At 36.2% G+C, this 27988-nt stretch overlaps 1 protein-coding gene across 6 annotated transcripts in view; it reads right to left on the minus strand.

Moving 5' to 3' along the window:
• Positions 1-27988, minus strand: part of LOC127646279 (tumor protein 63-like) — a 60990-nt gene that overhangs the window by 21723 nt on the left and 11279 nt on the right. For 4 of the 6 annotated variants that reach the window (XM_052129793.1, XM_052129792.1, XM_052129794.1 and 1 more), the window contains exons 1-2: positions 13107-13303; positions 6671-6919 (exon numbers count right to left, since the gene is read on the minus strand). In XM_052129793.1, the coding sequence (XP_051985753.1) occupies positions 6671-6919; positions 13107-13148 (291 nt within the window). In that variant the 5' untranslated portion in view covers positions 13149-13303. Of the gene's footprint in view, positions 1-6670; positions 6920-13106; positions 13309-23179; positions 23310-23433; positions 23569-27988 lie in introns of those variants that run through there. The other 2 variants (XM_052129797.1, XM_052129796.1) reach the window with 2 other exon arrangements.

Genomic DNA, 27988 nt, shown 5'->3' on the forward strand with positions numbered 1-27988 from the left:
ATATTTCAATGCATATGGAGTGCAGAGATTTATGCGCACACACACACATATATACAGTGGTGTACGTGTTGTGACAGGTTTGTAGCTGTAGTGTGTGTGTTTGAGCAAAGCAGGGCTGCAGGCTAAGGCTGTATACGTGTCTCAGCATGGCAAGGCGGGTTGGCCCAACGCTCTGGCGCCTCTGGTCTTGTCCCACCTCATACCTGACATGTACCATCATGCCTGTTGCTTCTCCCAAAACCTGTTTCATTGGGAAATAAATTAAAATTTATACACTCACTGAGCACTTTATTAGGAACACCTGCACACCTACGTATTCATGCGATTTTCTTATCGGCCAACCGTCTGGCAGCAGTGCAATGCATAAAAGCATGCATATATGGGTCAGGAGCGTCAGTTAATGTTTACATCAACCATCAGAATAGGGAACATTTTTTATCTCAGTGATTTCAACCATGGCATGTTTGTTTGTTCCAGATGGGCTGGATTCAACATTTCTGTAACTGCTGATCTCCTGGGATTTTCAAGCACAACAGTCTCTAGAGTTTAATCAGAATGGTTTCAAAAACAAATAACATCCAATGAGCAGCAGTTCTGTGGAAAGAAATGCCTTGTTGATGAGAGAATTAATTGGAGAATGGCCAGACTGGTTTGAGCTGACAGAAAGACTAAGGCAACTTGGATACCCCCTCTGTACAATTGTAGTGAGCAGAATGCATACAACACGTTGAACCTTGAGATGGATGGGCTACAACAGCAGGGCACTTAATTAAGACCATAGTGTACCTAATAAAGTGCTCAGTGAGTGTATATTTTGCTGGAAAAACAAAATATTGTGTTTCGAACTGCAAATCACACTCTTTACATTGCTGTGGGATATTGAGCATTTCAGCACAGTGTGTGTGCATTTCTGGGCAGGAGGATATTTTTTCATTGCAAGAGGAATGCAGACACGGTTTTGAATAGTGGACCAACAGCCATGATGTTGCTTGTTTTGTCTGAGAGCTTTGCTTGGTATTTATGCAGATTTTTGTTTAATTTGGTTCAAAAGTGAAAACTAGACCTTTCTTACAACAGAAATCACAGAAAACCCAAAGGTGCAAATTAACCTTCAAAAACATATGCAAATGCTGAAGGGAGATCTTTGTGCAATCAGCCCTCATCAGCTGTAAACAAATGCCCCCATGCTTCCTGGCACTAGTTAATGCCCTGTGATGAAATTATATGCTTTGGAAATGTGATCTTTCCCAGAAAGCGTGTGACAAGCTTTGGTGTAATTACGCAGGATTTCCCCTCAATTTCCTGAATGGTCGCCCTGAGTGCTGCCAACTTCTTTCTTCACAGCTACCTTCATTTCTTCTTTTAGTGATAATGAAGGTGTTTTCAATTACACTGAAGACATCACACAAAAGCTGGGCTTCAAGGTCAGGTGTAATAAACATTTTCATTGAGTTCCATTGTATCTCAACTACACAAGAAGATGGAGATTATGATTGTGCGAGTGAGCTAAAGCAGACATGGCTGCAATCCTGGTACTGACAGACTGATCTCCTCTTTGACCAGTATTTAGGCACCTATAAAGAACAGGTAATCTATTATTGTTTAGAGTCACACAAAACAACAAGAATAATACAATCTCCAAACAGAACCTGTCAGATAAGTGAGCTTTTCCAGAAACGCCTGTTTTAGAAATCATTTACCTATCATAAAAATCTATTCAACCCCAGATTTTTTTTTAATGAACCTCTCCCTCCTTTTCTTTCTTCTTTCATGTGCTTGCTCTAGGTTTAAGGGCTTACGTGGCGGTGTCTGACAAGTCTCAACAGGCTCCTTGACACAAACAAGTCTCAGCTCCATCTCACGAGGCGTGGGACAGGCCTGCAGATGTTCCAGGGACAAGTTGTCTCTTGCCACCTTTCGCTGGAACACTTGTCTCTTTGAAAGCTTCTATCCTCCCCCATCCTCCCCATTCTCTATCCTTGTTCTCATCACCTTGTCCTGCGGCATTATGAGATACGCAGTCGACAAGCTTTACTCATTGAGTGGAGAGCAGCCCCTTTGGCACAGTAGGGTTCAAGGGAAAGGCATGGAGTATTTACACAAGTATTATTGATCCATTCGTCTAATCCCTAGCTCTCTGTTTGAGACAACAACTCCTGAAGACTGCTCCAGTGGTCACATTCCTTTGGTTACAGCATACTATACAGGTCAACTAGCAGACAAACAAAACATACGGCATGCTGTACTATTGATAGGCTGACAGTAAAATGCAAATGAAAGACTCTGCTCTAAAACAACATCAAACTGAAAATGATAAAGGGGATGGGTTTGTTCTGAAAGTTGAAAACAAGCCAACAAAAAGAAGGTATATGGTTTGTCTTATCATTGACATCAACAGAGAAAAAAAAGCAGGATTTGTAAAAGCATTCCCGTAAATGAGGAGTGGTAGGATGCAATACTAGGAAATGCATGTCTGGGTGTGCCACTGAAGCTAGAATGAGATTGAATTCGGTACGGAGTACATTTTTAGGATAAATAAAAATTTTCAATTTGTTTTTCTACAGATATGCACTAACAGCCTTTTTTGACCATTGTGACGCGTCTCACGGTTTTATCGCAGTCTTGCACAGGATCACCGCATTTTTAGATCTGTGTCAAAACATTTGTCAAAACACATCTTGAGGCACTGCATTATGCTTTAGTTGTTGTGCTGTGTCTAGCTTTTTTTAGCACAACAATGTATTGGGTATGAACGGCCCCCAAGGGGCTTTAAATAGAGTGCAGGTTAATTACAGTGTTTCATACAGAATCTACAGAAATACTTCTAATTTTTGCTAATTTTTTAACACTTTCCTTGCACATGTAAATCCTGAAACAAAATTATTTACTGACGATTGTATTGGAAGCTCTGTGGACTGTGAGAAACAAAAATATGAATGAGTCTGGAAGTCTTAAGTGAGGCTACCAGGGTGTGGTGTCTTTCTCACACCCAGAACTCTTGTCTAAGTAAAGTCAGGTGTCTAACAACTGCTGTTGTGCTGGTGAAGGAGTAAGGATGACAAGGGCTGTTGTGGGAATAGAGTAAATGTCACAATCCCACACTGCACTGTAGCCAATGAGCACTGAGGGACTGTCTCACAGACCAATCTTCACTCAACTTGTTTACTAAAAGATGTGAGACAGTATTACCTCAGTAACTGACTGACTGGTTTGTCAAGACCACAATCTGCCAAATTTGAGATTAATGAGACATTGGTTTATAACAATTACCATAAAATAATGCTAGACTTTAATCTCACCAATATGTTGGTGTCCATGATTAAATGGAAGCATAGGCTTGTTAAGATTAGCCTTGATAGAAATAAATATATTAAACGTAGTGCAAGAGGACTTAACTATGTTTTTGTTCTTATTGTCAAACAATACTGAGAAGAGAGGAAACTGTGCTTTGTTAGTCTTTAGTACTAAACCTGATGAAAGCGGTAATTGGAGAATTAGCACTAGCTTAAAACCGCTAGGGTGTGTTGTTCTTCCATAAGTCCAATTTATTTGTACTTTTGGTCTGACAGACACCAAAACAACAGTCTGTGAGCAATATACTGATGCACGGATGGAGCTATACAGTTGGGACCGTTCCCGTGCCACTAAAACTAGACTAGCGGGTTTAGTCCATTAAGTCACCTCTGTCAAGAGGTGACACCTATCTAGGCAAAACAAAGCAACAGTCACACCGCAAGTGTATTGCTCACTGACGCATGCATTTCCACAACATGGACAGTACAGCGGTTTATCCAAATACCGTCACAGTGCGCTAGCAAATAACTCACCAGCAGGGGTCAGTCATGGCCCTTTTTGGATAAAATTTGCCTCCATTTGTAAAATTACATTTACATTTTTTTTACAACAATTTAGTTATTCTGCTTAACATTATTAAATAATTCAGAATACATTATAATAAATAATTGCATGTGGATCCGTACACTGTAAAAAGTGATATTCTTCAATTGTTATAAGGAGCTATTTCTTATTACGATCTACAGTAATGTTTAAAATAAGTTTTGTTTGTGTAACCTAATGTATTCAGATTGGTTCAATTATATTAAATCATATTTTGGCTGGAATCAATTTAGATGTAACTACACGAAACATTTCTTTTCAGTGTACATGGAGAGCATGGAACTGCAAAAATGCATATGAATATATGGCTTTTTACTGAGTCCCACGAGATGTTAATTGAATGGGTTTACTGCACTTTGACTGAATAATGCTCTGTTCTCCAGGCTGAAAGCTGCAGCCCACCTTGAGTCTCACAGCAAGGAATATTTAATTCTGCAGTAAACCAGGCCAGTTTTCACCTAGGGGGCCTTTTTTCCTCAGTCAGGTGGAGTTTTGTAACTGTCAACTTTCATATAGATCACAGAAGTGCCTAAAGCAGAGATGAGACAGATAAAAACTATGATTTTCCTTTTAAAGGAAGAACAACCCTTGACAGACAAAATCAGTTGCTTTAATGAATAAATCACTGAGTCTTGGTCTTTGTACAACATAGCTGAACTACAATACATAATCCCAAATCTAAAAACAGGCAGATTCATAGACAATGCCATGTATAAATAGGAGTTATTTGTGACCAGAGGGCAGGTGGTCCACTTTCCCAGTGCAAAAAAAAGAGAAAAAAGTGGTAGTTTCCATAAAGCCAGACACTTAACCCCAATATAGGTTGAAGGGGCTACATGCTAACCTTTCACTAATACTCACTTATTGATGTGGCTCTCCCTGACTCCATAAATAACAGTTATCTGAACAAAAATGTATTTACATTTCTTCGCGGGCAATGGCATCAATGGGGTTTCATATACAGTACTGTGCAAAAGTTTAAGGCACATTTCATAAAAACATTTGTCTTAGGATGGTTATTACTGTTTTACGGAAGAGGATTAGGGCCAAGCAATAATAAAAAAAATAAAGCCATCTCGAGATTAAAGTCATTATAATGCGAGATTAAACTCGTTAAATTTCGAGAAAAAAAGTCGAAATACAATCTTGAGAATAAACTCATTAAATATCGAGAATAAAGTCATTATAATGCGAGATTAAACTCGTTAAATTTCGAGAAAAAAGTCTAAATACAATCTTGAGAATAAACTCATTAAATATCGAGAATAAAGTTGTTGTGTTTCGAGAAAAAACTCGTTAAGTTTAATCTCGCATTATAATGACTTTAATCTCGAGATGGTTTTATTTTTTTATTATTGCTTGGCCCTAATCCTCTTCCGTACTGTTTATATCTTCTGCTTTAGTGCCGATAGAAAATAAAATCAATTTAGGATTCCAAACATTCCTTAGCAAATATAATAAAATAGAAGTAGAACAAGGAGTCCTGCAACAGATGGCATGGCCCCAACAGAGCCTGGATCTTAACATCACTGAGTCAGTCTGGGATTACATGAAGAGACAGACGCAATTGAGATAGCCAAAACACATAGAAGAACTAGGTGAATTGGTGCTGTTTTAAAGGCATAGGGTGGCCACATCAGATATTGATTTAGTTTATGTTTACTGCACTTCGCATGAAGTTAACTGATAATTAAATATTACTCATGGCATTATTTTGGAAAACATTTATACAACATTTTTCAAACTGCTTAAAACTTTTGCAAAGTACTGTATATACACTCCAAAAAATTGCTCTTTGGCTAAACTTGATTTTTATGCTTCCACATGCTTGACATTACTTTTCTTAACTTAAAATTACTATGCAATCTCAATACAAACACTTTGTGTAGAAAGAACCTAGTTGATTTGAGTAAACCCAACAAAATTAGACGTGTCTATGTAAACCAACTATATCTTTTTCATTTTCTTTATGTATTAATTCGCTTAAGTGAATGTTAGCATGCTAAATACATGGTGGTGTGTCGTTTATTTCCTGTTATGGTTAGCACAGCATTTGCTCAATGAAGCAAGCAATCAGTTTCATTTGTGACAACTACCTGACCTCATCGTTAACTCAAGCTACACTCTTCACTATTATGGTAACCCCCAAAACTCTTAACATAACAACATTAAGCACCAACAAGTATCCCCCTTTATATTCATCTCACACAAAAACATAAAATAACACTTAACATTCATATTTACTCTCCCAGTCGAGCCCAATGCAAAGCATGATGGGTAATGGAAATCCCCTTCCCAGTTTCATCAATGCTAAATGTACACAACAATAAGTATTCATGTAGTCCCAACTCAAATGGATAAAATAAACTTCTATTTTAAAAATTTAAATGGATAAACACAATGAAATCAAGTTGTTATATTTTATATTCTAGAATTGTGTTTCTTTTCTTTATTTTAATTAAGTAAATTGAACAAGCAGCAAACAATAATAATAGTCTGACTATACAGGCACATATATAATCTGCTGCCTTGTAAATGTATTTTTTTATTTATTTGACATTTTCTGCACTGATTTTAATGTTCTGATTTAAACAGATTGTAATGTGTTTGGAGTGCTACAGTCTATTATTATAAAATTAGCTAAAATATTTAATAAACAGGCAAAAGACGTGGATATGTGAAAATCTGTAAATGATTGGTGTCATAAATCTGCATAAATTCTGTGCATCCAAGCGGGCCTTTTCATATGTCATGCATGTTATCACAATCTTACCGTCCACGTGGCTGATTTAGCTGTGCTGGACTGCTGGAAGGACACATCGAAGGTGTGTGGGCCAGCATAGTCTGTGTTGGATGGGATGGCAGGTGATGGAGACAGGGCCTCAAAGGTGGAACTGGGCTGGGCGTAGGGTGATGGGGCCGTTACATTGTTCTGAGCATGGTCGTTATTGTAGGGGCTGGTAGAGGTGGAACCACCATTCTGATCCATGCTGTTGAGAAGCCCCAGGCTTGTGTACTGTGGCTGGAGGAAAAATAGAGGAAAACAGGCCATGTAAACATATATCTTTTAAAGCATTTCACTGGTGGGACAAAATTATATGGTATTAACAGTGTCATATGAACAAAGAGGTTATATTAATCAAAACATGAATGGGTTGTTGCCACAATACAGCTTCTTTTGACGTTAATACATCATGCCATGATGTAATGGTGGGCTTAGAGAAACACAAGATGTTCATAAGAGCTTGTTTTAAAAAGAGGTTATTCTCTTTAACAAACTTTTATCAAATGCCCCTGTCCGTAGAGAAAATGTCCCATAGAAGGGCTCAAAGATGTCAACCTTGACAAATGATTAGGATTACCACAAGAACTGAGTTCCTAGAAAAAAAGAGTTTTGTCTAAATAGTAACATATTTAAATAATTAAACTCATATTCATTAGCAATATTCAAAATGTCTCTCATTGCATACATTTGGTATCCAACATCCATATTTTAAACACTGAAAAAAAAAAGTATCCTTAAAGGAATATTCCGGGTTCAATACAAGTCAGCCTCAAAAAGTAACCCATCATCTAACAGGTACTACACCTCTATGATCTATTTTTTGTTCCCCTGAAGCTTCAATTCAGGTTCATCATCCCAGTGGATAGACATCCGTGTCTTTAATGTTTTATTTATAGGTATACAATTACAACTGACAATATGTAAACAACCATCAAATTCAAGTCCAATTATTACAAGTCATCATCCCACTTTAATTATTTCATCTTGTTGGTGAAACAACAGGTCTAATGAATGGAGACTGCAATAAATGAATCAGAGGATTCAATTAAAACAGCAGGAGGTAGAGGGGGACGAGCAGTGAATGGGCGATACACAGTTCACATGGCTCCTGTTGCCCTCTTCCAGTGAAGGCGCATAGAGGAATTAAAATGACTGTCATTTGAGAGAAGGAAGAATGTTCTGGAGTTAAGCCAGCCTTTTCCAACCCACTCCTTCAGCCACCCTGTCCATTCCTTTCCATTTATACACGGCACATTCCTGGATGAGGTGCCATGGTTGTGTGGCTCTTTAGACCATCATTAATCTCAACCGGGTTCCTTGTTTATTTCAGGCATGGATGGAGACAGCTGTCCAGCTTGCATGCTTATCCCCTTTCTCTTTTCTTGTCTCTCTTTCTGTCTTTCCCTCTCTTTTCTCATCACAGACAGATAAAATTGTCCTAGTGCTGCAGGTAGCAGGAGTGAATCACCAATTCAAGCACGTTTTGAGAGAAACGATAAAAAATAACCTGTTTTGTACACACATACACCTGGGAGTGGGTCACTTACCTGATCTAAGATAGATAGAGAGAGAGAGAGAGAGAGAGAGAGAGAGAAAGATGGGGGGGGGGTGCATTATGCATAGTAAAGACGGGGTCAATTGTATGTGTGTGTGCCACGAGTCTACTCAGCCTCCTGCAAACAATGAGTCTCAGGCTTTTAAGAGCCTGTCTGAAGGAACAATAGGCCAGGTTGGTAGGTGTATGAAAAGAAGCGTATTGTAAGAGCAGACGAGCATACACACTCACAAAAAGACCAAAACACTAGAGCTGTACCCTGCAGCCTCAACAGAGCTTCTCAAACACACACTTCCTCACAATGGAGCAATTAGGACATAATGGAATCTTATAGCGACAGTAAGGCCAAACAAGTCAGCCTGAAAGTCTGATCCTGTTATGGTGGCGAAGGGGAGTGTCCCATCTATGTAGAGCCATTATCAGTACATAAACATTCATTTAAAATGTGAAGGAAAAAAGTTAAAGGAATATTCTGGGTTCTATTCAAGTTAAGCTTAATCGACAGCATTTGTGAAATAATATTTATTTCCACAAAAATAAATTTTGACTCGTCCTTCCTTTCTTACAAAAAAAGCAAAAATAGCCACAAGATGTAAAAAAAATGTGTGTTAATATGATTTTAGTGTGATAAAATCGCTTACTGACTTTTTCTATGTAAAGTTATAGCCAATTTTACAAATTTGTTACCATGTGATGTAATGTCAAAAACCTTAAACCACTAAAACTACTGTACAAATTACGATTTAATACATGAGTTTTAACAGAGGAATTAATTTTAGTGCTTTAATAAAAGTATAAGCTTCACATTTCTGCCTTTAAACCGTCCAAAAATTGGCCCCATTCACTTCCACTGTAAGTAATGCACTTAAAGTAATGCGAATATAATTATTTTTTTTACAAAAGGAGGGATGAGTCTAAATAATTTTTGTGGTAATCAACATTATGCCACAAATGCTGTCAATTTAGCATATTAAACCTGGAATATTCGTTTAAGAAATCAGGGTGGGGTTGGACATCACATCAATTTTGAATCTCATTTTAATGTGATTAAATTAATTAAAAGAAAATTGTATTGAATTGTGCACCTTGTACTAGCCTGCAAATTGTATTTGTTCTATTTTCTATATAAATAAATAAACTGAGTTGACCTGAAAACTGAATATATGTATATATTAATTAAATTGAAAACTGCATATATATATATATATATATATATATATATATATATATATATATATATATATATATATATATATATGAATTAAATGAAACACAACATCCTTACTTTGGAGGTCTCTTGATGTATGGTTTGAGTTTCAAGTGCTGATCTCATAGAATTTAGTGGTAAAAATCTCAGATACAAACAGAAAAATGAGGCACATTTATTTACTCTGTGTGACATATTTTAACATACAAGTCACAAAAACATGTAGGAAACTACCCAGGAAACTTCTAAATTCTTAAGTATTTCCTAAGCAGGATGCGATAACAAAGAGCGGGGAGGAGGGTTTATCAGTCGTGCTCATCATCCGTGCAATTTGCAAATTTTGAGGAAATACTAAATCATTCTAGATTTTGTCCCTCAACAAATGCAATTTCTTTACAAAAAAACCTTAAAGCTTGCAAAGATGTTTTCCAGGGACTCCTGGACACAATTTACCCCATTTTACTCTAAAATAATTAAAAAGTGAAAAATACCATCCAATAATAACTAATTCTTTAATTTAGCATTTATTTTTCTCTGCTTACTTTTGATCAGAGTGTGAAACTGAGAAAGATCTAATAAAAAAAAATTTTTCTGTGTCTTATGATTAAACAATATTCCTTCCTAATGCAACAACCATCTAACAACTGCTTTAGCTGCTCTTAAAAATACCACCCTGTTTATAGCCTCCTTGGAGAGTGAGCCCCTGGGATGTCAGGATGCTTAGCAGAGCCATAAATCAGATGCCCATGACGGGTCCGATAGCATTTAATAGTAACGGTGAAAGCTTGAGCAGTCTGATTCAGGCCAATATGCATAGCCTTGACTGTAGACAGACACTGGGATAAGGAGATTGAACCAGTGGAAGAGCGAGAGAAAGAAAAAGTAAAAAAAAAAGTTTCAAAACATTTCAAAAGTCCGCTGGTGCAATCAACAATATCAATTATCAACGAATGGAATGTCACAATAACTGTTGATATAAATGACCTCTATATTGCTCAGTTTGAGTTCATTTAAATTCAAGAATCAGATCATTACTCCAGTCTGTTGTTGTTAATGAGCAAACAACCCATTGCTGCTCTTGTGCATATATATATATATATATATATATATATATATATATATATATATATATATATATATATATATATATATATACTGTACATACATGGATGTATCTGAGATCAAAGCATTCTTAAAGTTCAATAATGATCACTTTCTCAGAAAAGATCAATTAGTAAAATAATAGAAATTATGTTACTAGCCGACTACATGGCTACAAAGATATTCTCGAGATTTGCAATGCTTTCACTTGTACACCGTACACTTGACTTCGCTTGAAATTATGTGGAAGACACCTAATGTAGTAGTTTAGGCTCTTTTCAATTTCTCTTTCAATACAACCCAATGGTAGTCATTCCAATATTCTTTGACTGTATTATAGAATGGTCATCCATTCCGAATTCTATCCAGCACACAAATCACATACCTTTTATGCTACCAGTTTTCTTCCTGATTTCATAGAAAAATTGGCCAAAATCACTGAATCATTTTAACCAGCACTTAAATCTAGAGTTTGAGAGCAAAATGAGTGAGCTCAAGAGTGTTGTCAAGAGTGACAGGGGCTGAGGTTTCCCTGGCCTGGGGGGGGGGGGGGTGAAATGGCTGCCATTCCTGGGTGTGTTCCAGTGACCTGGGTAGTTTGTAACCCGGGCTGAGTGTTGAGAACATCTGTGAGGCCTTGATGAGTGACCACAGGGGTAGAAAGCATTAAGCGCTAAATCCGGGAAGGTGGAGGGGTTTAGGTGGGAGAACTCGACTTGTTCTCTACGCACTTCATACTCCATGGGATGGGCAGAGCAGATGATTGTATCTGTATACACCACAGTTAAGCCAATTACAATTCCAACACTTCTCAGGATCACTTTGATGAACACATTCTAGAAAAGGCACCACCTTTTAACCTGAAACAGTCTTTCTGATGTGACCTTTCACACTTTCAACTGACAAAAAGGTTAAGGAACCTCACCTAAAGTACTTCAGATGCCACTAGATCGAGATATTTACAAAGTTTTTCTATCTGAACCATAATTGTCATTGACACTACTGCATAAATCATAGCAATAACAATACTAGCTTTTTTCTCTTACATTCCTTGCACCTTCTTATCTCCTCTTACAACACAAAACATGCATGTCTACATTTCCATAACCCCTACCATGATTCAAGAGAGTGAGAGACAGTGCATTTTAAAGCATTAATCAAAGCGGTGTGGGCAGTGGATCACAAGGGAGAGGGGGTCGAGATCCGGACTGTGCTTCTACCAACACTCAGGTTTGTCTCTGAGCTAACGGTGTTGTGTTGACAACTGCTTTGTGCAAGAGAATTGCAGCTCTGAAGCCACAGACTGAATTAACACCTGCCATTAAGGAATGAACAACAAACAGACAGATCTTAAATGGCTTTTTTCCTTTCAGGAAAAACATTCAACCAATAAACTTAAGTTGCGTTTTACTGAAGCAGTACAAAGAAAGACTTTATGAACGTTTTGTTGACAAAAGTCTAATTTAATTATGCAATGTTTATGGGGGAAAAATACTTAAAAGGATAACCTTGTTATAAATGGTAATATCATGTTAGAAATGTTAATACACTGTTTTATCAAGAGGTCAAATGTCAATGTTACAGAAGAATCAACGTTAAACTATTACTGCTGTTCAACAAAATTCATCCTTAAAAGATTTTATAAATATCACACATGACTATTCCATTAAAGCAACCCAACATAAAATTCAAGCTTAGTTGAGAATTTTGATACCACACTCATACAATTGTATTCACTTAAATTATGTTTCAGAAATCACTTTGTTTATTAATTTCCTATTTAGCAATGCAATGACATTGAATATTTTCAGGACACTCAAGTGCAGTTGCACACTTTAAGCTAAAGGAAAATGAACATGTATCCATAAAAAAACCAACCCATGCTGAAACTACAATATGTAACCATATATTCTGGTATATTAGGGGTACAATTAAACTCCATTAGTACTTTCTCAAAGCAAATAACCAAATCACAGCCCATTGTTCTATACAAACAAGATTATCGGTCTGACCGTCTCAGACAAATCCATTATTTGCCAAACACCCTGACACAATCTTAGGGCAGTACAGCGTAGTCAAAACAGGAGCTAGGTAAACCAATAAAGCAATACACATTGATTTTTATCTGTAGACAAACATCATTTGGACTACTAACTTTTCTCACTGAAACTCCACTGTAAAATGATTTATCACATCTCAAATAATATCACCTTATTATTAAATGCACAAATGTAACTCTCTAAAGAGAATTAGCTTTTTTTAATTGAACATATGCAGCACTTGGTGAATTGATACATAAAGTTAAGAAATTACAACTTTTAAAACCACACCACCATAAATTCACAAGTAACAATTAAGTAACAGTACCACCTCAAAAATTGTTTTGGCAAACATCATAAATAATAAAAAAGAATGTGCATAATATGTCCTTTGATGCCTTTGTAAGGCCTAATTTTGAGGCTACCCTTGCCAGTCACTCCGCAGGATTCCCTGAGAACCCAAAATTAAGAATAGGGACCAACATTATCTCCAGATGGGCAGTGTAAGCGCAAGGGCCTTACCTCACTGTACGATGAGGGTGGATTGGTCTCCAGGTACAACATATTGGCGCTGAGGTTGAGCAGTGCAGCCGCAGTTTGCTCCACAGACTCCAGGATTCTTAGCCCTTGTTTTTCTGCTTTTATCCCCTAAAAGTGTGATGTGGGCTACAGAGGCGAACGGGACAAGCTTAAAGTCTCTATAGGAATTCAATGGGAATGCCATATATACCAGGGGACAAAGAGGAAGGGCCTGAGAAATTACCTGTCCAATACCTGATTCCAATACCACACCCTACTTTTTGGAAGGTGTTGCTTGTCTTCTGGCACTTCCCTGAAGATTTAACCCTAAGGAGCCGTAAAGTATGCACCAGACCAAGGTACTATCCCATGCAACTCTTTCATTGCTATTAGTTTTCAATATTGCATTTATTTTGTTTTTTCACATTTAAAATGTTAAACTTAAATTTAATTTTTTATATACATATATTTTTAATAATAATAATAATAATAATAATAATAAAAATATATATATATAATTTAAATCACACAGTAATTAAATTAAAATGAACCAGAAATTGCAATTTTTTATATCTATAGCGTCAAAATATAAAACTGGCTTCAACACTTTTTCTTTTTTTAAATAGAGGTCAGCCATTTTATTGACTTAGTTTAAGTTTTTAATTTCTAAATAAAAACAATTTAATTTAAGCAAATTATAATATTGTAATTAATATTATACAAATCACCCATTATTATATAAATAATTATAAAATAATTGAATAAATTAGACACAATGACAGGATTTTTTTTTTACTGTGAAACACTAAGCCTACAGACACATAATTCAGCAATGTAATTCGGAATTGTGTCCTTCAAGCACACAATTCCCTCCACAAGTATTTTCCAGCTCCTGTTTGCATAAGAATGAGTCACTCCCCACCACCCAAAGAGCCTCTAGCATGGCCCTATGACAGTCCCATGAGAGACAATAGGTCTGCAGTTGACATCTTGTATCTTTCAGAGATGACTGGTGTAGATTTGTTTTGACCACACAAATGATGTTTCAGATAGAAGAAAACCAACCCAATCCTTTGTGAATATTTAAATGTAAAAAACGATCATTGTGTTAAATCAATCAGATTAATCAGAAGAAAGAAAGACAATTAAATCTCTTTCAGGTTGAGGTACTAATGTTTACATGCTACATAAGTGCAAGGTTTCAGTTACCAGTCATGCAATTTATGAAACTGTAAAGGTTTCAAAACAAGAGATGTCCGATTTATTCTATTTGCTTTTGGCATTTCATGTTAATAATCCTTTGTTCTAGCACTTTGCAGATATTTGCAATGATAACTTTACTTTAGTAATTTGTGCTTTCAACATTGGCGGTTATTTTATGTGATGGTTGTAATGGAAAATGTGCTAGATTCAACCAGTATTCACCACTAAATACATGTACTACAAAGGGTGGTAGCGTCAACCCTAAACCTCCTGTAGAGCTGTCTCATGTCCACTTAAAATCCCTGCGCAAGGTAGACTTTAACATTTAGTGCAGAATGTAAAATGTTCTGCATGTTCAAACTATTAACAACAAACTAACACACACAGTTTGCTTCAAGATTCTTCATACAGTAGCTCACACCCTCCTTGAGGTAACTGTTATTTAGAGCTCTTTTTATGGGGGCAATTAGGGTTAGCTAAACAAACTTCTAATTACTTTAAAACAACATTGGCGCCATTCTACAGTACAATAGGCCCTTATTGCTGTGGCACTAAAATCACAGTGGGGTTCTTCTATTAAATGAAATGAAGGTTTTTGAATATGCTGACCACGGCAAGAATTTCCACATTTAGCCAAATTTAAATATGCTGCTTAATGCATATTATATATGCATAATGCAATGTTCCCCCAGGAAGATTAAAAACCAGCGAACTAAAGTATAAAAAAAATCCTGTCAACAAAAATGTAGAGCACTTTATAGTACTGAAACATTAAGAAGAATGAGTATTACATGAATGTACATCCTCAAAAATACTGGTTCGCTCTTTCATGATTCATATGACCTAAGAATGTTGTCTGTAAGCTTTAGATCCTAAATTAATTTTTAAAGTCTATATTGCACGACCTTGGCAAGCTACTCTGGGTCATCTGGGAGGTTGATTGAACTATTTACATGCCCTATGGGGGTCAGAGGTGACAGCATTAAGGGGAAGCCTCAGGTCACAATAGTCACAAAGGGCTGGATCCCTAAACCCAACCCACCTAACAATCACAAATTATAGCACCGACATCAGTCAGGAGAGGTAAGCCCCTAAAAAGTTTTTGCTTCAGGGAGGCAGACTTTCATATGACATATTTCATATGTGGTGAAGCATTTATTAGCAAGGCAAAAAAAAAAATAAAAAATAATATATATATATATATATATATATATATATATATATATATATATATATATATATATATATATATATATAAATGTTTAATTATTTAATGTGCATGTATATCACTATACTTTGTGCTACAATACTTTGGCATTCATAAAAAAATGTTTTTATAAAAAAAATCTGCAAACTAGTCACCACTGCTGCAATGGGTTTTTCAAATACAGCTGCTGAGGGAGTGACAGTAAATTTGCCATTTATCTCTCTTCTGACTGCTGTAATCCATCTCTCTTTATTTTATCCTCTTTTGGGAAGTCGAGGAAATGTAAAAGTGGATTTTTTTATTTTGCTGTTGGAGCAAAGGGGAATGCAAAAATAATATTTGTTATGGTCTCCCATTTACCTCTATTGAGCAGCGGCAAACGTTACACTTTTATAGCAAACTTCCACATTCCAAACCCGAAAAATTTGAAAAGGATCCATTTGTTATACTGTATGTATCCTGACTAATTTTCAGGTCTTTCATTTTAAATTTAGAGATTGCTCTGGCCTTCTTTTTTGAGTAGCGTAAAGCTTTTTTGCCTTGTTTACGGTTTGTCAACTGTGCATTCAACAGGGACAATTGTTTTCAATCAGTTTTACCCACCATTTTTTACTACAGCAAAACAATGTGTTACTCCTTGTCTGCTCTATTTGAACAAAGTCGCTGCTTAGCAGGTCAACACCCACTTGTGAGGTGAATATATATTTACACACGCACACGCACACGCACACGCACACGCACACACACACACACACACACACACACACACACACACACACACACACACACGTGTAAGACAATTAGCTAAATAAGGCAACTGCTGTGAGGCAATAAACAGGTTCTGAAAAAAGGTGGTGAACCTATCTGAAGTTGTCCCGTGGTGCAGACAAAGGATTCTGCACTTAGAACTATTTGGACACTTAAAGGACTGTTTGGGCTTAAACCGCAAGGAATAGTGATGTATCATGTGTCAGGTGGCTAGTGTTTTGGGAGACACCTGCCAAGATCTGCATCACCCCTTAGGGTGAGTCAAAGATGAAAAAGGGATAGAATTGGTTTTAACAGGGCTGGGAAATTTAATATGATAATTTGTGCGATTAATAGTTAACTGTTTAAAGTGTAAATAAATTATAATTTTCACTTCCTAAAATGAATGTTTTCCCCATTTCCTGTGGCTAAAACTATACATTTCCGGGCGGTACACGCTGCACATCCTAGCACAAAAACTGATTGTGTGGAGCATTTTATGCTTATTCATTACGTGCAACGCATGCCAAGGGTATAATAAACACGGGAACGGATTTACTGTACAGAGAATGGAGACTTCCCCAGGCATGGGACAGATACGGGCAAGATGCCGTACTTATTCACACCACCCGAATATACTCATTTACTGTCATCTGAACCAGTGTCAAAACCAAAACCACACATGAGACCCAGTGTGTGTGTGATAAAGACTGAACACCAGCCAGAGCAAATACGTTTTAATAATAATAGTTTTCAGATTTTAAAACCTCAGCATATGAACCCTTTAAGCTAACAAAATGCACAAAATAAAAATTAAGATGAAATACTTTAAAATTCCTCCCCGATGTGCGATATGCATGAACAATGTGAATAGCCAAAAATAAAAGAAGAAGAATTTGAAAGTGAAAGTGGAGATTGATAGTAAAAAAGGACTTAAATATTTATCTTTTTCTCACCCACATTTATCATATTGCTTCTTAAGATATGGATTTAACCACTAGAGTCATATGGATTACTTTTATGCTGCCTTTATGAGCTTTTGGAGCTTCAAAGTTTAATTTGCATTGACAGCCACATTCTCCTGGTTATATCACATTCCACCATATCATCTAATGGTATTGTGCTACATAAGATTTCTGGTGTCAGATAGCACATTTAGTTTGTTAAACCCCATCTATGGAGGGTTTGCAACTCTTCTTTAATTGAGTACACTATCTGTGCTCATTCGTAGCAGCATTTATTTCAGGATAATAAGCAGTTAGTAATGTCAAAACCAAACATCTGTGGACATCAGAGAGCACAAGTCAACACCTGCACTCTGAACTTTAGAATTGTTTTGATCTTCGTCTAGTCTTTCAGGGACTGCTATATTTTGTTATATGTTAAATAACAACAATAAAAATGAAAAGAGTTTACAAATGATCATAATGTCTGACTTAACAGTCACCTATCAGCACAAAACTCATTTGCACTTCAGGCCAATCAGCAGAAAAACTTACAAGAAAAATAAATGGCCAGAAAAAAATGAATTGTATTTTTATGTGCCTCGCTGTACATACTGTGGCAGTTTCCTGGTGAAATGAATCTTAGAGGTGTCCCATTAATAATGACTTTTATTTCCTTTCACATAAATCACAAGTAAAAACCAGATTATCACTCAAACACTTACTTTTTCACCCTGTCCTCACATAATGATCATCTATCTTATGACATCATAACACTTTAACTACAGTGCATGACTCTTAAGGCGATACATTTTAAAAATATATTTTGTAACCAAATTACATTGTATGATCAAAATGCGCAGCAGCTCAACTGAATGCGAGTCGACCCATGAGTAGAAAGTGTAAAAGTTACAACATATCATTATGTGGTTGCTTCAGCAAGTGTGTTTATCATCTCAAATTTGCGTTTTATTACAATATCAGTTTGGTTTAGGTTTAAAGTTGATTTAAAACTTGACAGAGCATTAACCTTAAAGGGATAGTTTACCCAAAAATAAAAATTCTATCATCATTTACTCACCCTAATGCTATCCCAGATGTGCATCACTTTCTTTTTTCTGCTTAACACAAACAAAGATTTGTAGAAGAATATTTCAGCTCTGTAGTTCCTTACAATGCATGTGAATGGGTACCAACATATTTAAGCTCCAAAAAGAATATAAAGGCAGTATAAAAGTAATCCATAAGACTCCAACAATTAAATTCATGTCTTCAGAAGCGATATGATGAATGTGAGAAACTGATCAATATTTAAAGGGATGGTTCACCCAAACATTTAATTTCTTAATTTTATACAGTAATTCACACTTTCATTTTCACTTTCACATTGTTCTTTTGTTATTGGCAATTCGCATTCTTTGTGCAAATCGCCACTATAGGTTTTATTCCCTGCCCAGTAGGTGGCGATATGCACAAATAATGCGACTCGCCAAAAACAAAATAAGAAGAATGGAAAAGTGAAAGTTTGAAAGTAAAAAGGACTTAAATATCGATCTGTTTCCACCCACCCCTATCATATCACTTATGAAGACATGGATTAAGCCACTGGAATCATGTGGATTACTTTTTGCTGCCTATATATGATTTTTGCATCTTCTGACCACAGTTCACTTGCATTGTATGGACCTATAGCATTGAGATACTTTTCTAAAAATCCTTGTTTTGTTCAGCATAAGAAAGTAATCCACATCTGGAATGGCGTGAGGTGAGTAAATGATGAGATCATTTTAATTTTTTTCATAATTCTCCTTTAAATATTGATCTGTGTCTCACCCCCACCTATCATAAATCCCTTTAAAAATCTAATCTGTTTGGGGAAAAAATCCACTCGCTTTTAGCACCACAAAGTGGATATTTCACCTCTGAACTGCCATGATACATGTAAAGAACCATGTAGTATAATTTTTTTTAAATGTTGCCACAGTCAGCTAATTTTTATGAGATCAGGCAGACAAAATCACACACAAAGAGAATTTTAACCAAACCAGATATGCCATCATTGATATTATTAATAGATATTATTATCCCTAAAGTCTTGTATTTCATATTTTGTATGGATTGTATGGATATTGTATGGATTTCATATTTAGACTGACTTTTAGTTCTTAAGCAGAGAAAAAGAGGTTTGTGGAGGAGGAACAAAGTGAGATTCAAAGCGTTCAAAGAGAGGGGAAAAAGAAAGACAGAAAAAGAGGTAAAAGTTTAAAAGGATTACTCTGTATCCTGGCAGTGCCATTTCATTTTGCTTGAGGCAAACTGGTGGGGTGAAGAGTCAGCAGTGATTTACCAGGACTGATTTAAGCTGCGGTGTTAAATCTCAAATCAAAAGTTATAGTGCAAGCATAAAATAGCTCTACTTGTAACGGCACTGATTATCTTTAACTGGGAAACCCAAGTCCAGTCAGAAAAACGATAGCTGTAGAATGAGACACATCACCACTTCTTCTATATAATGAGACACATCACTTCTATATATTTAGCTATTTATAAAAAAATGTGTAATGTGTGTCTGCGAAAGATGCAACATTTTCTGTCACAAAATCCAAAAGAATTTTACAAGAAACTTTTAGGATAAAAAGTCAGATAAACAGTAGTTACAGAGCAGATTGATAGCACTAAGAAAGCACACCTAAGTGATGTGTTCCCACCTAATGCTGAGTCAGGCTCCACTTGAAAAGAATACTGCAAATGACTAATCAAGGGCTAAGGCACAACACAGCCTAAACAAACCATTGCCTAACCAGCTTGAATGCATCTACTCTGTTGAATCATTTCTGCACAGTAAAGCCCAAACCAATTCACCCCCCAACACCCCAAATCTGTCAGCACCTATTTCAGGTGTTCTTGTCTCATTGGATACCACTGAAGCAGCCATTTAGACTTTCCACAAAAAGGCTAACTGTGTTTTGATTTCAATGCCAGAATTTGGAACAATAAATCTTCTATCAAAAGAGTTGAAAGTAGATAATAATTACTTATATAGCTTGGCCATCCTCCATTAAAAAGCAGACAGCAATTTGCCTAAATCTATACAGTTTTCATTAGTGACAAATGTATGCAAGAACCTTTAAGAAAATTCAGAGGGTAAACACAACTAAACTAACACAGATAGCATTCATCATCATTATCTACATGCCAACTAGCTGTGAGTTTACCACTTTTAGCTGAACAATTGCTACATCTTGCCATGATATCATCTGGTGATGTTAGAACACAACCTTTCCTCTGCAACTCTTTCTGCAACATTCCTCCATGCTACCTGACTGGACACCTCTCTCTCTCTCTCTCTTCCCCTCTCTCCCTCACTCCCCCAGAGAATAGGACGCAAGTCAGACACTGCGGCAGGTGCTGCACTAAATTGTTGCCCTGCAGCTACAGAAAAAGCACAAGAAAGAACAATTTCAGATTAAAATATAAAACCCCTGCAGAATACCATTACTAAGGACCCGGAGGGTGTCCAATGACTACTCAAGAAGGCACACCTACATTTGATTTAGTTCACCAGTCAGTCAGAGGTTCTTAGATAAAGGGATGGGCAAATATGTTTAAGTTTATTTTTCAGACTTTCATGGGCATCATTGCCGTAGTGTTTGGTAGGTTGCCACAGTTCCCATCGGCATGGATGCTAGCTGGCAAGAGATGGGGTGTTAGCGTGCCACGCAATGCACCACACCCGATCTTTACTGTGAGGAAGATGGGGGCGGGTGTTGTTGTATGGGGGGTATTAATCACCAGATCAAGAGAAAAGATAATCCCTTAGGGCCAGAGAGGCAATTTGTTGCACAGTCTCTCCCTTTTTTCCCATCTTTACTGCTGGACAACTGCATTCCTCTGCTGGGAGGGGAGCCACCACCTCACCTAATTCTCCTGTGTGCCCAGGAAAAATCTACAAGGCCTCAGCTACAGGTCATACTCTTAAAGTTAAACTTTCCACCACTCTTCTGTTGTGTATAAACACAATGTTAAACCCATAAGTGTTGATAGAATGTGCCTGAAGGATACATATATTTTGCTTGAGTTACATAAACTTTAAGGTCAGCTAACATTTTTTTTTTATTATTATTTTTTTTTTTTTACAAGTTAACTCTTGAAAAGAAGAGGATAATTAATTTGAGCAGGAACAAATATAGAGAGGGAAAAAAATTCTCACTTACACCAAAGAAGAAATTGTCTGATATGTAGTATTGTTGTAGATTTCCTCCATCTTCATAATTCATTGATCCACTTCAGGCCCTTAGATTTTTTTAATGATTATTCAGAGATTATTTTAACGGTAATGTCATCTAAAGCACTTCAAATCTGATGTGCCACAGCAAAACAAAGCTATCATCATCAGGACCTTTTATTTAACGGTTCATCCGGACCTGGACATACCTTCTGAATTTGTTATTAACAAAACTATCCAGAATGACCAGGGAAAACCCATAAAGACCCCCGATAAACACTTACACACCCAGATGCAAGTGTATGTCAACTGTCTCTGTTGGGGTTTACCGCTAAATTCCCCACTACTGAAATTATTCACCTGACTGATCACAGTAAACAAAACCAAGTTTCATATGTGATCAAATAATTGTGGTACTCTGCTTAAGAACTTCATACAGGCAACAATATTTGTTGGTTGTTGTTTATTATTTTATAAAAAATAAAACGAGTTATTAAAATAAAAAAGAGCCAAAACAAGTGGTCAAAAAGAGTTCATCACAGACATTTGCTCTAATGGTTTTAAAAAGGCTGCCTTATCTATTGCTCCATCAAAAAACAGCCCATCTGAGACCAGTCAGTGGGATTTTTTTGTTTTAAAAATCCCCATGTATTTTTCATTTTGAGGGGGGATTTTATTTTTTTATACATAAGTCTCATCATCAATTAAATGCTTAAGTACTGTCCTAAACAAAGGTAAGAAAACAAGCCAAATAATTATATGATTATTCAAGCTTTTGCATGATTTGCTTTTGTTCATCATCAATGTCAAAATGTGTAGTCTACGTTACATGCAATTACAGAAAGGGTCAAATGAAAAACATAAAAATAGCCAAGAGGGCTAATATTAAATAGTAGTAGTTAGTATCAATAGTAGGCATCAATATAAAGTTACAAATGTATTATGAGCAAATAATTATCAAATTCCTGCCTGCTATCGCTGCTTAAAAATAAATAAATAAATACACCTAAAATTCATATAAGCTTACATTTCCCAACTATTTCCTGCCTAAAAATTGTTTAAAGCTTGGCTTTAATTATAATTATTATAATAATGTATTCATCCACGGAGATCAGAACATCTTGATATGAGGTGATGTGACCAAGAATAGGGTCTTGCGATAAATCCTCAGATATTAATGGCATTTTAATTTAATGTAGACAAGTGCAAAAGAGCACAACAGTGCCGCCCACTTATTCAGCCATCTGCATCTGCATTTAAAATCATTTACAAAAGAGTTGTTAGCCATTAACCAAACCAAAATTCTCTGAGGTAAATCACAACATCACAAACTTTGTTTTGAGGAGAAAGAAGTATTTGAAAATCAAATACTGGTTGGCCGTGGTTCTCTGATTGGTGGATCTTTCTCTGCTGGACTATGTGTAATGTAAATGCTTACCATGAATTTCGCTATCAAACATGATTTTTAAGCAACGAAGATTAAATGACACAAACTGCTGGTTTCAACAGAAGCATATATCATTGATAAACAACCTCGGAGCTCAAGGTTGGTCTGTTTTTACAGGTTTATAAGTTATTGTTGAAAATAAGTATAGTCTATGGAAAACATTAATGGGATTATTACTTTCGGAACCAGACTGTTGCACGCTATTGCAATTTAATTAAATGTGCACATTAAAATGTGCAATTTTGTATGTCTAATATTTGCACAACTAAGTGTTTGGTGTGTTTAGTGAAATGAAGTACTCACAGTTAGGGGCTCCTCAGGCCCATGCATTGTGATGCAGTCCATGCTAATCTGTATGGTATTGGATGCTGATCCAACTGTAGAGCCTTCAGAGAAGTTGAGCTCAATTGGCTGCATTGAATGGAATGCAGACCTGGAACAGAAACCAGAAATCTGCTTCTTGCTTATGTATAAGTGTGTCTGTATGTACAGGTACAATGAGTGTGCATGCTTTTTAGGGTTGTATGAGCAAATTTGTGAGGTACTTTATAACTCACTGGTCCAGCATCTCCAGTAGCTGGTTGAGGACATCTTGTCCGAGGATATCTGTACTCTGGGAGCCCTGACCCTGTGACATGGAGGCCAGGAAAGAACCTTCAGCCCATGAGAGACATGCTGCTGGTTCTCTCAATCTGAAAAGAAAGACATAGAATTTAGGGGCTGTTCACATCACACATGATTTTGCTTCTGTCTGCACTGCTTTTCAATTCTCTTCCAATGTAAACACTCTAATGGGGCCACTATGTTTGATTGCTCATATCTTAAAAATACATAAAGGCGTTTGCAGGATACTTGTCACTTTTCTTTTTGTAAACAACAAAATGACGTCATTGTGAGAAACAACTTGCTACAAATAAATAAGTAAATTGATAGCCCCTCCCCCCCAAACATGGGGCTATATGGCAAAGAGAAGCACCTAAGTTTGCTGCCATTGAAAATGTAGCTAAATTATTTACTTAATTATTTATTTGTAGCAAGTTGTTGCTGACGATGACGTCACAGTGACATCAATATCTTGTTTACAAAAAGACATAGAAATACGGCAGAAATTGTACGCATTAACGCCTTAACGTCTTTTTAAGATATGAACAATCAAACATACTGGATCCGTTTTTTTGAGGCCACCCTGTAGATCAGGGGAAACACACATGCGACCCGTGGGTCAAATGTGGCCCACATAGGGCTCCAATGTGGCCCGTGGGATGATCTTGAGGGGGAAAAAATGCTTAAATACACTATTACCCTATTACATCTGTACGATGTTTTTAGCTACAGCAGTACAGATAAACATGTTGCATGGAGCACGCATTAAAAGTAGTACAGCGTGGGAAGTGACTGAATAGAAATTACTACTAGCCGCTTTGATTCATTGCTTTCCTGCTCTTGATAGACAACAAAGATCTGATGAGAACTGATGTCTCGCTATCGTAATCAATAGTCCAGCCTTTCTATTTATTGCTGCTATTCTATGTTGTTTGTAGATGCGTAAGGAGATGTTCCATTATACACCAGTCCAGATGTTTATGTAAGTAGTTATAAATTGCATGATATTACTTATATGATAGTTGTAGACAGACCATATACTGTTTGCACAATTATATCAAGCTAAACTGTTTGTTTGCACAATGTTAACAAGCTTATCAAGTAAAATAAAGAGCGAAATTTGTCTTAATTCACATTAAGGCAAGATTGATATGAAAGATCAGTCATAAAGTCAAAGTAGGATAATGAGCAAATATTGCTTTGTATCCTATTGTTGGGGATGAGGATGTAACTTTAACCTTTACCTCTTCATGTCACACAGTATTGAATGCAATATACTGCTTTAAAAACAGTATAAAACACAGGGCATATTTTGCTTGCGGAACGTTGTTGAATGCAGACACAAACAATAATAGACTGTCAAACATTTAACAGACACATAAAAAAGAGGAACCCATTTACAAGAACACGCAGTTGAACCAATATAGTGTTCCAGTAGTATTTGAAACTGAAGACAGCTGCCTCATTAAAGGTATGTGTGAACTGTGAATATAATGACAAGTATACGCCAGTCTCTCTCTGTGCCAGTGCCGCAGAAGCAGATTTGAAAACTTTCGTTTTTTTAGATTACGTCAACATTTGAATTGTGTATGTAGATAAATAGTCAGTCACTGTGATTTTGATAATCTTGGAAGCTGGTCTGGTACAAATTGGACATATAATATATATTTTTTAAATTAATTAATTATTTTTTTTTATAAATTGGCTAGAATGACTGCAGAATTGTGATGACCAGGCAGTAATTAATCATGGAAATTTTTTTATTCTAAAAGTTTCAGAAAGAGTATACTTATAATTTGTAGGCATACATCTTAAAGTATCTTTTAGCATTTTAATTAAGTAGGATTATTTTAATATTTTAAAATTTATTGAGACACCCTTGGAAGTGTACTGAGGCCCCCTAGTGGGTCCCAGCCCCCTGGTTGACAACCAATGATTTAAAGTACAAACAGATTCTTTGTGTCAGTGTTCAGTTTTAATTGGTTTATTTAAACTAAAGCTATCCAGCCCTGAGCAGTGAGCGATGTTTTTCTTCTGTCTATATTGTTGTTTGATTCTCTACTAATCTCTGCTAATATAATTTATGTAACCTCCGGTTAATTAAATAAATATATGCCATGTTCTTCCTTTTATATCACCCCAACATTAAAGTTTATTTTGGACTTACAGTGTTTCTAGTTCCACTGATCCTCTTTTTTCCACTGCTCTCTCAGCGTCACAACTTAAGAAATTAGCCTATATTTTAGACAAGTTTAGATTTTTGAGTCTGAATTGAAGGTGGCAGTGAAATGACACCAAAACAGAACGGCATACCTTTCTAATGAATTGTATTTGCTGGCTGCTCTCAACAACAAACACAACGTGACTGGTGTAGTTTGATTCATGAACAATTAATGACTCTTATGAGTTGGTGTATTCGATGAATTTTTCTGAACTACACGGCAAATCGCAAGATATCGGTTTAAATCAGTCTGACGAATGCTTCACTGAATCAACTCATTTTTACGTTAATTGTGAATTGAAATGAAACAAGAACTGTTTTGTGCAAAAAATGCATTCAGCTTTATTCAGTCATTACACTTGTTGTTCAAATGAGATACATATCGCGCTCATGTGATAGTGCTTAAATATATATATATATATATATATATATATATATATATATATATATATATATATATATATATATATACTGGGTGTGTGTGTGTGTGTGTGTATATATACAGTATATATATATTTAAGCAATATCACATGAGCGCGATATGGCCCTACATCTGTACTGCTAGGTGACACACCGAGATGACACACCGTAGGTAATCACAGCAGTGCTGATGTAGGGCCATATAGCATGATTGCATGTGTGATATTGCTTATATACAACAGTTCAATGAACAAGTACATTTAAATTTTTTTTGGAAAAACTGAGTATGGTCATAAAAAGCATTTGTGCATGGAACTACTTTATTACGCAACCGATCAGAATCTGCCATTGTGATGCGTCCAAGCCTCCATTAGTAATTCAAAATGTTCACTTCAGAAATAGTATCAGGGCTTGTGCTGTTTCTAACAAGTCATTGGCTAAAGAAGGATAGACGGATGGATGTGTGTGTGAGTGTGTGTGTGTGTGTGTGTGTGTGTGTGTGGGAGAGAGAGAGCAAGAGAGAGAGAGAGAGAGAGAGAGAGAGAGAGAGAGAGAGATGGAGCGTGTGCGATCACCTGTTGCCACACCCAATCAGAGATGCTTACAGCTTGTCAGATTTCTCAGTGGAATATAGAGTATTCCTCTCTATTTCGGGGTAGCCGGTGCACAAATACCTTTCACTACAGAAACAGCGATGTCCTCTGCCCTTTTAAAGAGTATGTATCCAATGTGGAAACTCACAGAGCGCTGTTCTATGTAAACAATGACTAATGGATTCACTTTATGTCACTAACTGGCTCATATTACGCACAAAAATTATCTTTTGCCACCACCTTCTGGCTAACATATGTAATTTCAAAAATAAAGACAGTAACTACTGACACATATGCACTACATTTACACTTTAGTTTAGAACGGCACCAACACAAGCGATACACACAGTGAAGTCTGAATGCTGATGCTGTCACATCATCAGTGCTCATGGAACGTCTCTCGTCCAATCAGATTCGAAGACCGGAAATAACTGTAGTATATATATATATATATATATATATATATATATATATATATATATATATATATATATATATATATATATATATGTATATAAAATAGTTTTATTACTTAATGTATTAAAATGTAACTTCATTGTATTAAATTATTTTTATACATGATTTATATATACCAGGGGTCGGCAACCTTTTTGTCATGGAGAGCCATTTTTTATTTTCTTGGTCATTGGCTGTGCCGACTTGAAAATGTTTTTGAACCACATGATGTGGGTTTATGTTTTCTCTTTTAATTGTTTTTTAATTTGAATTTTGAATGTGACAATTGTTTAAGGATGGAGTACCTGTATGCTTGGTTGGAAATCTCAAGGATTAATACTGGTGTTTTCCTTATTACACCACATATTGTTCTGAAAGCAAAAATAAACAAATGAAACACGGAATGTAGGCTGTCATTTGCACAGCCAGACCGAAGCAAAGCAGAGTCTGTTGGATATACTGCAGTCTAGTCACATTTAAATTTTTTGTTTAGGCTCCCATTCAGCTCACGAAAACATGCTGTGTGCACATGATGAAGGATTATATCAAGATGTAGATTAGAATGCAGGTGAGGAATTTATATAAATAAAATAGTCTACTACTCTCTTTTTTCCTAGTTTTGGTAATGTATTAGTAATACGAGCGATCACGGAGCGCAGTTCTATGTAAACAATGACTAACGGATTCACTTTACTTCACCAACTCATATTACACACAAAAATTTCTTTTGCCACCACCTACTGGCTAACATATGTAATTTCAAAAATAAAGCCAGTAACTACTAACAGATACACTTTAGTTTAGAACAGCATGAAGTGA

This window comes from Xyrauchen texanus, chromosome 7 (assembly GCF_025860055.1).
Source record: "Xyrauchen texanus isolate HMW12.3.18 chromosome 7, RBS_HiC_50CHRs, whole genome shotgun sequence".
Taxonomy (NCBI): Eukaryota; Metazoa; Chordata; class Actinopteri; order Cypriniformes; family Catostomidae; genus Xyrauchen; species Xyrauchen texanus.